Source organism: Hyperolius riggenbachi, chromosome 11, assembly GCF_040937935.1.
Source record: "Hyperolius riggenbachi isolate aHypRig1 chromosome 11, aHypRig1.pri, whole genome shotgun sequence".
In the NCBI taxonomy this organism is placed as follows: domain Eukaryota; kingdom Metazoa; phylum Chordata; class Amphibia; order Anura; family Hyperoliidae; genus Hyperolius; species Hyperolius riggenbachi.
Window position 1 is genome coordinate 76,538,626 of NC_090656.1, and position 12,079 is coordinate 76,550,704.

Below are 12,079 nucleotides of genomic sequence, written 5' to 3' on the forward strand. Positions count from 1 at the left end.
AAATTGCTTGCAATGAACCGTTTGCAGACACAGGTGTGATCCCTCCCAGTATGGCTACAGTTCTCTCTACTCAATAAAGCAACCCACTCGAATTTCCCAGGCAAATACTGCAAACTGTTTGCACTGCACTGCACTGCACTGCATACTAGTGTAAGGAAGTGCAGCAGCGCGGTGTGTGTGGATCAGGCAGGAGTTCCCGGAGCTGCAGCCAGGCGGGCTCCCCTCCCGGGGATACGGTGACTACGGGGGGCGCCCCCCTCCTGGCGGAGGCCTGCTGCTGCTGCCTGGGCCAGGTCTGTGCTAGCAGAAGGGGGAGGAGGAGGAGGCGCCCGCTGCATCCTGGGAAATAAAGCAACATGGGGAGCAGCTCGGCCAGGCTCGGCATGCCCAGCAGCCACTGAGCTCCCCCCTCCTCCCCGGGCCGCCATCACCGACCAGCGCCCGCTCCCCGAGGATGGACCGGAACTACCCGACCCCCACCTTCACCGACCCGCTGGCTCCGGCCTCCCCCGCCGCCTGGGCCTACGAGCGCAGCGCGCCCGCCATCAAACCCAGGTAAGCCGGGAAGGCGCAGCAGGCAAGGCCGGGGATGCGAGGCCTGGGGCCGGGAGAGAGAGCGGAGCGCAGTCCGGGAATCCTCCGCTGCAGCCGGCCTGTCACCTGCCCAGCCCCTCTATCATCATTAACCCCCCTGCTGCCTGATTCCAGTATGGCGGCTTCCAGGGACACTGCCTGCCTGATCTGTCACCAGCGTGGCCATCTGCCTTATCGTCATCGTCCCCATGCTTTATGATGTGTTATAGGACACCAGTGTGGCCATCACTTCCAGGGACATCATATATATTATTATCACCACCATGCTGCATGATGTGTTATAGGACACCAGTGAGGCCATCACTTCCAGGGACATCATATATATTATTATCACCACCATGCTGCATGATGTGTTATAGGACACCAGTGAGGCCATCACTTCCAGGGACATCATATATATTATTATCACCACCATGCTGCATGATGTGTTATAGGACACCAGTGAGGCCATCACTTCCAGGGACATCCACATATTATCACCCCCCCCCATGCTGCATTATGTGACACTAGTGTGGCCATCACTTCCAGGGACATCATATACATTATCATTGTCATCCATCCCCAGGCTGTTATTATTATCATCATCATCATCATCATCATCATCATCATCATCATCATCATCATCATCATCATCATCATCCCCCCCCCCCCCATGCTATGTGACACTAGTGTGGCCATCACCTTCCAGGGACATCAATACATTATCATTACTCCTATGCTGCATTGTGTCACACTAGTGTGGCCATCACTTCCAGGGACATCATATATATTATAATCCTCCCCAAGCTGCATGATGTGTTATGTGATACAAGTGTGGCCATCAGTTCCAGGGACATCATATATATTCTTGTCACCTTCACCCCCCCCCCCCATGTTGCATGTTATGTGACACCAGTGAGGTCATCACTTCAAAGGACATCATATATAATATTATAATCCTCCCCTTGCAGCACGATGTGTTATGTGACACTAGTGTGGCTATCACTTCCAGGGACATAATTACACATTAGCATTATTCTTATGAACCCCCATGTTGTGTGATCTGTCATGTGACAGCAGTGCCCCAACACTTGGGTATGATCCTTCTGCATGCTGCTCCACCTTTATGTGACAGCAGTGTCCCAACACTCAGGGGTATGATCCCTCTGCATGCTGCTCCACCCTTTCTGTGACAATAGTGCCCCAACACTCAGGGGTATGATCCCTCTGCATGCTGCTCCACCCTTTATGTGACAATAGTGCCCCAACACTCAGGGGTATGATCCTTCTGCATGCTGCTCCACCCTTCATGTGACAACAGTGCCCCAACACTCAGGGGTATAATCCCCCTGCATGCTGCTCCACCCTTTCTGTGACAATAGTGCCCCAACACTCAGGGGTATGATCCCTCTGCATGCTGCTCCACCTTTCATGTGACAGCAGTGTCCCAACACTCAGGGGTATGATCCTTCTGCATGCTGCTCCACCTTTCATGTGACAACAGTGCCCCAACACTTAGAGGTATGATCCTTCTGCATGCTGCTCCACCCTTTCTGTGACAATAGTGCCCCAACACTCCCAGGGGTATAATCCCCCTGCATGCTGCTCCACCTTTCATGTGACAGCAGTGTCCCAACACTCAGGGGTAAGATCCTGCTGCATGCTGCTCCACCCTTTCTGTGACAGCAGTGCCCCAACACTCAGGGGTATGATCCCTCTGCATGCTGCTCCACCCTTCATGTGACAGCAGTGTCCCAACACTCAGGGGTATGATCCTTCTGCATGCTGCTCCACCCTTTCTGTGACAATAGTGCCCCAACACTCCCAGGGGTATGATCCCTCTGCATGCTGCTCCACCCTTTATGTGACAATAGTGCCCCAACACTTAGGGGTATGATCCTTCTGCATGCTGCTCCACCCTTTCTGTGACAGCAGTGTCCCAACACTCAGGGGTATGATCCCTCTGCATGCTGCTCCACCTTTCATGTGACAGCAGTGTCCCAACACTCCCAGGGGTATGATCCTTCTGCATGCTGCTCCACCCTTTCTGTGACAGCAGTGTCCCAACACTCAGGGGTATGATCCTTCTGCATGCTGCTCCACCCTTTCTGTGACAATAGTGCCCCAACACTCCCAGGGGTATGATCCCTCTGCATGCTGCTCCACCCTTTATGTGACAATAGTGCCCCAACACTTAGGGGTATGATCCTTCTGCATGCTGTGACAGCAGTGTCCCAACACTCAGGGGTATGATCCTTCTGCATGCTGCTCCACCTTTCATGTGACAGTAGTGCCCCAACACTCAGGGGTATAATCCCCCTGCATGCTGCTCCACCCTTTCTGTGACAATAGTGCCCCAACACTCAGGGGTATAATCCCCCTGCATGCTGCTCCACCCTTTCTGTGACAATAGTGTCCCAACACTCAGGGGTATGATCCCTCTGCAAGCTGCTCCACCCTTTCTGTGACAGTAGTGCCCCAACACTCAGGGGTATGATCCTTCTGCATGCTGCTCCACCTTTCATGTGACAACAGTGCCCCAACACTCAGGGGTATGATCCTTCTGCATGCTGCTCCACCCTTCATGTGACAACAGTGCCCCAACACTCAGGGGTATGATCCTTCTGCATGCTGTGACAGCAGTGTCCCAACACTCAGGGGTATGATCCTTCTGCATGCTGCTCCACCTTTCATGTGACAGTAGTGCCCCAACACTCAGGGGTATGATCCTTCTGCATGCTGCTCCACCCGTTATGTGACAATAGTGCCCCAACACTCCCAGGGGTATGATCCCTCTGCATGCTGCTCCACCCTTTCTGTGACAGCAGTGCCCCAACACTTAGGGGTATGATCCTTCTGCATGCTGCTCCACCCTTTCTGTGACAATAGTGCCCCAACACTCAGGGGTATGATCCCTCTGCATGCTGCTCCACCTTTCATGTGACAGCAGTGCCCCAACACTGAGGGGTATGATCCTTCTGCATGCTGCTCCACCCGTTATGTGACAATAGTGCCCCAACACTCCCAGGGGTATGATCCCTCTGCATGCTGCTCCACCCTTTCTGTGACAGCAGTGCCCCAACACTTAGGGGTATGATCCTTCTGCATGCTGCTCCACCCTTTCTGTGACAATAGTGCCCCAACACTCAGGGGTATGATCCCTCTGCATGCTGCTCCACCTTTCATGTGACAGCAGTGCCCCAACACTTAGGGGTATGATCCTTCTGCATGCTGCTCCACCCTTTCTGTGACAATAGTGCCCCAACACTCAGGGGTATGATCCCTCTGCATGCTGCTCCACCTTTCATGTGACAGCAGTGCCCCAACACTGAGGGGTATGATCCCTCTGCATGCTGCTCCACCTTTCATGTGACAGCAGTGCCCCAACACTGAGGGGTATGATCCTTCTGCATGCTGCTTCACCCTTCATGTGACAATAGTGCCCCAACACTCCCAGCGGTATGATCCTTCTGCATGCTGCTCCACCCTTTCTGTGACAATAGTGCCCCAACACTCAGGGGTATGATCCCTCTGCATGCTGCTCCACCATTTATGTGACAATAGTGCCCCAACACTTAGGGGTATGATCCTTCTGCATGCTGCTCCACCATTATGTGACAGCAGTGTCCCAACACTCAGGGGTATGATCCTTCTGCATGCTGCTCCACCTTTCATGTGACAGCAGTGCCCCAACACTTAGGGGTATGATCCTTCTGCATGCTGCTCCACCATTTATGTGACAATAGTGCCCCAACACTCAGGGGTATGATCCCTCTGCAAGCTGCTCCACCATTTATGTGACAACAGTGTTGGTCAGGAACATCACATGCATATTTTATTATTCTCCTCTTTATACTTATCCAAATGCTGCCTGATCTGTTCTGATACCAGTGGGGTTATTTCCAGGGACACAGCCACCTGCATTGTTCTTCTTCCACCACCCATTCTACTTGTTGTCTTTGTCATTATATTCTATGATTTAGTAATAATTTTGTGGTGTACGGAATGTTACGAGTCTACAGTATAGTGGCTTCTAGAGACAGTCTCTGGGATTAGAACAACTGTCTCTGGAGCGGGCAAATTGTGGAATTCAACAGCCAGTCTTCTCCAGTTCAGGAGTTGGCAAAAAAGACATTACGGTAAATAAATAGTAGCCATTAAATGAGAGGAAAACTCAAATTAAGAGCAGCTGTCATTTTCAGAGACCTGGCTCTTGGGATTCATCCAGCTATTATTGTTATTATTATTATTATTAATAATAATAATAATAATAATAATATTAACAACCTTGTGTTATCTGATCAGTGATGTGGCATCCGTATGGGGATTCCTGGGACAGTGTGATGATTCATGACCATCTGCATCCTGGTCAATCACACCATGCTTCCTGGTCTGCTGACTCTAGTATGGCAGCTTCCAGGGACCAAGCCTGGGGTCATAACAATTTGCAAACTCTCCTCCTCTCTTTCCATCTCATTAACCCCATGCTGCCTGCCCTGTCACATGACTCCAGGTTTGGTAGCTTCCAGTGGCAGCACCTGCAGATGGTGTTCCTGTGGACATCATAAATGTGTGCATCACTATTAACCTCATGCTGTGTGACCTGTCATGGGATACCACAGCAGACATGGTGAGTGGCCTCTGGGGCAGTGCTTGCAAATGGCGCTGGAAACATTTATAAAGATCAACCCCATGTTGCCTGGTGACTTACAGGGGCAGTGCCTAGAAATGTTGTCTATGGGAACATCACCGCCCTTTGCTGTCTGACCTGCCACTGCATTCTACCTGGGGTAACTTCAAGGGATAGACTCAAGGGCTCAGACACACTACAATCGCTTTTCGAAGCGTTTTCGATTGCCAAGTGCTTTTAAAACGCTCGCATTCAGTTGCCGTAAAAATTGCAGCGATCGAAAGATTGCAGACGTGTAAAAAGGTATGCGATCGCTGCGATTTTAATGCAAGTGAATGGGAGCAATGTTTTTTGAAAAAGCTCAGCAATCGAAAACGCTCAGAAAAGCACTAAGGGCCCATTCACACCTAAAATCGCTAAACGCTAGCGATTATGCATGGATAATTTTTTTTCCCCGCAATTTAACGTGGGAAAAATCATTGGTCAAATTTGTGGTTTTTTTTTGGAGCGATCGCTATTTGCGCTTCTATGAAGGCTAATCACGATTGCTCACAGAATTGCCGCAAAACTGCTGCAGGTAGCGCATTTTGGCGCTAATCGCAAAACACCCGTGATTGGCGCCAATTGCGTCAGTTAGAAAACTGCCATAGGCTGACACTAACACTTTTTAGAAAGTGCTAGCGATTAGCGGGAATCACCCACTAATCGCTTAGGTGTGAAAGGGCCCTAAGCCCCAAAATGCTGTCCCAGCTATGTTATAACTGTCTGCTTTATTATGATTAACCCCAAGCGGTGTGAACGTTTCTTTGCTATGGTCTCTTTCACAAATAGTGTCTGGAGAAGCTTCCCTGGGTATATGGTAACCCCTTGTGCATGATGCATTTGACTTGTTTGTCTTTCAAAAAAGCTGTGTAAATGTTGTGCCTGGGGGCTATGTTGGCCATCTGCCTCCTCATGATTGAGCCCATGCAGCTCTGCATTGTACTATTATCTGACATCCTTATGATTAGAACCCCTGGAAATGCTGTCCTATGGTATATTCTGATCATGTGTATCATCAGTGCCTGGTGCCAGTATGGTCCCCTTCGAGGACTGTCTCTGGATCTAGCAGTAGCATCTGTAACCTCATTATAACCCCATCCTACCCCAATCATTTCTGCTTCCATGCAAATTGTATCAGGATGTGCATTTGATTGGCTTATTTCTACAGTAAGTTGTATATAGTTTTCATGCAAGGTCTGAATCTTCAGTGTCTCCTTGACCGTCTCTTATCTGTTCTCTGAACCCAGTATGGTGGTGAGTAGGGAGAAATGGGTACATGAAATTTTGTGCACCATTTTTATCAACTTTTTTTTTTTTTTTTTTTTAAATGTTCTATGTGGTTACTGGACTGAGTGGAATGAAAAATCTGTGTTTCAGCCTATCAGCAGATTGCGACTGATCTGTGCATTTATGTAGCTGTATGTGTTATTTTATTTCACACGTAACTGGATTGGTGAAAGCCTGTATGGTCATTTTTAGAGGTCTTGCCTGGTAAATTGTGGTCTTGGTTGGAGACCTCGTTGATTTGCAGTACTGAGCAGTGACTTCAGCAAAAAACAACAAATGTAATTATTTCATTAGGTTTCATTACTATTTTCTCAGTCCAGTAGTAGCTGATAATGCTATACAGTATATGACTTTAGTATATGCTGTCTGATTCATGTTGGCTTGGAGCATTCTAACACTTGTGTGCGTTGTATTTCTTATAAATTCCTGGCCTTGTGTCTTCAGTGACACCAGTATGGTGATTTGCAGCCACGGTCCCTGGGAATATTATGACCATTTGAACCATAAAATTTGATTTTTTAGATTTAGCTTTTGTTACTGTTTCCTGTGATGTCGCTATTATAATGTTAGGCAGCAGCTGTTAACAGAGCAACTGTATTGCATGTTGGTAAACTGCTTGGGCCAGATGTGTGTAGAGGCCTGCAGTTACTGTATCTACCGGTATATTCTTCTTTATGCATGATGACATCCGCATCTATATTTCCACCTGTCTGACTTCCAACGACACACTTGTTTGTAATGCTGACTAGATGCACAATGGAAATATGCATTCTTTCTGTATTTTGGCTTGTGGAGCTATTTAGAAATACATTGGAAGAAAAGAAAGTTATGATCTAAAGGGGTGTACACATCCTACTGCTTTTATGTCTGCGTTCCGGGACCCAATCCCCTAGGGCAGTGATGGCTAACCTTGGCACTCCAGCTGTGATGGAACTACAAGTCCCATGAGGCATTGCAATACTATGACAGCTCTAAGCATAACTCACGGAGGCAGAGGCATGATGGGATTTGTAGTTTAGTCACAGCTTGAGTTCCAAGGTTAGCCATCACTGCCCTAGGGTGACATCGCTGGTAGGCCTGTAAAGACGTGTGTCAGCTATGTATCTGACCATACGCTCCATTGCTATGCGGGGGTGGGGTGTGTTGAAATGACGAAACAGTGTGTGCGTGACATCACGTGGGGGAGCAGCACAGACAATGTAATTTGCTTTTGTGGTGGTCATCTGCTGGGCGGCTTACTTGCAGGTTGGGGGTCGGCGGCCACTGTACAAATGCCTGACTATAGGCGTAGGTGGCCGCGTCTTTGTCAGGCATGTGTATGGGCCTTAATACTAGGTACGCACGATCCAATTTTCTGGCAGATTTACCTGCCAGATCTATTATTTTTTTTCAACATGTCCGATCTGAATTTCGATCGATTTCTGTTCACTTCTATGGAAATTGATAGGAAAATCAATTAAAATTCATATAGGACATGTTGGAAAAAAATCGATCAGGCAGGTAAATCTGCCAGAATTACATCGTGTGTACCTAGCATGAAGTCTGGTACACACCTTCAATTTTGACAGGCCCATGATTGGCCAATTTTATCACCTCCATGTAGTATGAGGTTATCGGATACTGAACAGTATGAACAGATCGTGTAGAAAATCTCTCATACTACATGGAAGTGGTAAGATTGGTCAGCGATTAGTCAATCCAAGAGAGATGTTATTACCAGCGCTATGGAGTCTGAGCAATTTTGGGTACTTGGAGTTGGATGATGGATTTGGATTGCTCCATAGCACCCCCAGAACACATGCCTCTGACTTCTTTTACCATCATTGTTGACCTTACCTACCAGATCCTCCTGGCTGAGTGGCAGCAACACTCCAGGTGCTTTATACCCATTCCAGTATATTGGACAGTACCTGGAAGCTTTGTACATGGGAAATTGTGTACTATAAATACTGTAGTATATTTGAGATGGAAATATCTAAATTCAGTTTTGGTGCCTCACAATAGTTTAGTAAAGGGGCCCTTTTCCTTTAGCACGCACCATCCCGCCGAGAATAGCGCAGCCCGGCAATTGCGTTTGGGAAAAAAAAGAAAATCAGTCCCGGTAGTGGAAAATGAGCACCGTGAGTTACATGTTATCACGGTGTTTATTGCGTTCATTAAACTGGCTTTTGAGTCTTTTCCCTCAGACCCTAAAACAAGATGTATAGCCTGTGGCCCTTTTTCACAGAGCTTATACAGTTTCAACCCATACCGGGCGCACTTGCTTGGGATGTACTGTTTGATGTCGAGGCACCCAGTAAAATGTACGAGGGACTCGTCTACGCAGATGTTCTGTTCAGGGGTATAAGCATCTGCAAATTTTGATGACAGGTGGTCTGAGGGGCCGAATTTTGTGGAGCCGGTCATAAGCAGGGTGGTCACTGCCCATGTTAAGGAGAAGGCCCAAAAAAGTTTTTTAAGTTTGGAAACTTGGAGTGGTTTCCACCGGAAAGGCTGGGCATAGTAGCTATCCGGGTTGTCGGTGATGTATTGTGTGGCATAACAGTTGGTCTCAGCCACAATTAAGTCATAGAGTTCCTTGGTGAAGAACAGATAAAAAAGTCTAGGGCCAATCCTAGATTATCTGTCTCCACCTGGACTCCAGACTGGGCAGTGAAAGGGGGCAGTACGGGTGCGGTGGAACCAGGGGATTGCCAATTGGGATTTGCCAGCACCTCTGGAAGACTATGGGTAGTACAGGCCCGTTTTCTTGGTGGCTGCGACTCGGGTGTTAATGCACGTGCCACCGAACCAGTTTCAACTTCCATTCTGGTGCTCACCACTTCACCAGGGTTTACGGAAGTACTGGTGCTAGTTCCAGGAGATGCTGCACTGCTGGTGTATGCCTCACCATGAAACCTCAGACCAGCGCTAGCACCACTCTGCTGCCCTTGAGGCAGATCCTGCGGTCCAGTGACATGGGGTGTGGTAAGCCTGGCTCTAGCCGGGATCTCAACCTCGTCATCGCTATCTGTCAGCGAGCCACTGCTTTCTACAGCTTTCCCGATTGGCCGCCGACCCACCGCAAAGCCAACAGCACTTCACCGTTGGTCGTCTGCTACAGTGACGGCGGAATGCATGGAAGTCCATGAGCGATGAAGAAATGTAAAAACACCGAAAATGCGTCAGCTAGCCCAGTGATGTACTTGCTGTCCAACAGTGAGTAGGTCACTGGGAGAGGGGTGGCAAAGGGCGTGAGGGGGAGGAGCTATGCATATTACCCTGTTGGCACACTCTGCCACAGTGTCAAATGAATGTAGTTTTTGGCAATGCGATGGGGGCGGAGCATTGTACTGCAACGCCATGTAAAACTGCCCTCAAGGATTTCAATTTAAGAATAGAAGAGCCAATTTCAAAGAATAGTAAGCTATTGGATTCAGGTTGGTCACAGGGAAAGCCATACTGGTGTGTTTTTTTTTTTTTGTTTTTTTTTTTTTTTTTTTGTTTTTTTATTTCTATGGCTGTCAGTACACTTTAATTGTCATAGGTGGTCAGAATCAAATGTGTGAACTGGAAAACTATTCTCCCTTAACCACTTCTCTACCACAGGGTTTTTCACCTAAAAACCACAGCAATTTTCACATTTAAGGGAGGCAAGGGTTAATGGGCTTAATGAGGGTATAATTTATTTAAAAAAAAACCTCACTGATGCTGATCAGTCACTAATGCTGTGTTAGTTATCTGAGATCCTCTCACGAGTGATCTCAGTAACTGTAACAGCATAGAGACTGATGCAATGTTTACACACATTTTGCATGAATGAGCACCGTCATTGGCTTTGTGAACACATGTTCACATCAGCCAATCACGGACCAGAGGGTGCCCGACGCGTATGCACATCCGCGTGCACCCGAACGCGATCGCGATTGCGATCGCGCACAGCAGCAAAATAAACAGGAGTTGCCTATCTACGCCCCTGTGACTCAGGTGAAGTTTAAAGGGGCGTAGATAAGCGTGGCAGAGGTTGTTAAGTGGTTAAAGAAACCCTGAACTGAAAATTAAAAGTCAAAATAAACATACACAAGTCATACTTGCCTCCCGAGTAGTGTACTCCTCAATCTCTTTCTCCTTTCCCGCGTCCTGTTTGTCCACTGTGATCAAGGGAATTCTCATCTCCATTTTGAAAATGGCCATTACCCCATAACCGCTTTCTGGTCAGCACACTGTTAAACTGTAACATCGCCCACTTGAGCCATAGGGAAACCTAGAGATTACCTGGCACATCAGTTGTCCTCTCAGCTATAACTGACAGCAACTGATATATTTCAGTTCTGACAATCTGTTGTCAGAACTGGAAGGGATCATTGTCAGAAGAAAATGGTGTGCTTCTGAGAGGAACTGATGGCAAGGTAACTATGTAATGTTCATTTGAAGTTACCTCGTGTTTATTTTAAATAATTTTACTCAGTACAGGTTCCCTTTAAGTGGATACAACTTTATGGAAATCCAAAGTGTCTTGAAGGGATACTTAAGTCAGGGCTAAAAAATGAGGTTAACTCACCTGGGGCTTCCCTCAGCCCCCTGCAGCTGATCGGTGCCCTCGCAGCTCCGGTCCGATGCTCCTGGACCCGCCGGCGACGACTTCCGGTTTCGCAGTCGCCGACAGGCATGGGAAAGCGAGTGATTCTTCGCGTTCCCAGCCACAATAGCACCCCCTATACTGCTATTGCGGCAGTATAGGGGTATGCGTCGCCGGCAAGTCCAGGAGCATCGGACCGGAGCTGCGAGGACACCGATCAGCTGCAGGGGGCTGAGGGAAGCCCCAGGTGAGTTAACCTAATTTTTTTAGCCATGACTTAAGTATCCCTTTAACCATTTCAGCCGCCCAGACGTGAAGCTCACGTCCGGGCGGCTGCTTAGCTGCGCTCGCGGGCGCGCCCCCGTGTCCCCCGGTAGCCCTGGGATCAGTGAAAGGGAACATGGTTCCCGATCACCAATCCCTGTCCCCCGCAGAAAAAACCCGAAGCGCTCACCCATGAGGCTTCGGCTCTTCTGCCCGGAAAAATGTACGCATCCCCCTTGTACTTCCGCATAGTGAGAAGTACAAGGAGGGAAACCAAAAATGAAGGTGGCCATCTTGTGGCCAAATAGTAAAACTACATCAACACATTTTCTACATTAAAATTTACACATCTAACAACATTAAAAAATAATTGTTTATGTCCCACACCAAAATATTCCCCAAATAAAATTTTTAATGGGAAAAAAGAATTACAATAAAAAACAAAAAGAAAACAAATAGTTACCTAAGGATCTGAACTTTTTAAATATGCATGTGAAAGGGGTATACTACAAACATTTTTTAAATTATAAGCTTGTAAATAGTGATGGACGCAAAACGGAAACAATGCACCTTTATTTCCAAATAAAATATTGGCGCCATACATTGTGATGGGGACAAAAGTTAAATGGTATAATAACTGAGACATATGGGCAAATAAAATACATAGGTTTTAATTATGGTAGCATGGATTATTTTAAAGCTATAATGGCCCGAAAACTGAGAAA

The 12,079-nt window shown here is 47.6% G+C and overlaps 1 protein-coding gene across 1 annotated transcript in view; it reads left to right on the forward strand.

The window, feature by feature from the left end:
* Positions 1-201: 201 nt before the first annotated feature.
* The window catches only part of QSER1 (glutamine and serine rich 1), a 157,332-nt gene continuing 145,454 nt past the window's right edge, over positions 202-12,079 (forward strand). The window contains exon 1 of the mRNA XM_068260999.1: positions 202-555. Within this exon, the coding sequence (XP_068117100.1) occupies positions 455-555 (101 nt within the window). The 5' untranslated portion in view covers positions 202-454. The remainder of the gene's footprint in view (positions 556-12,079) is intronic.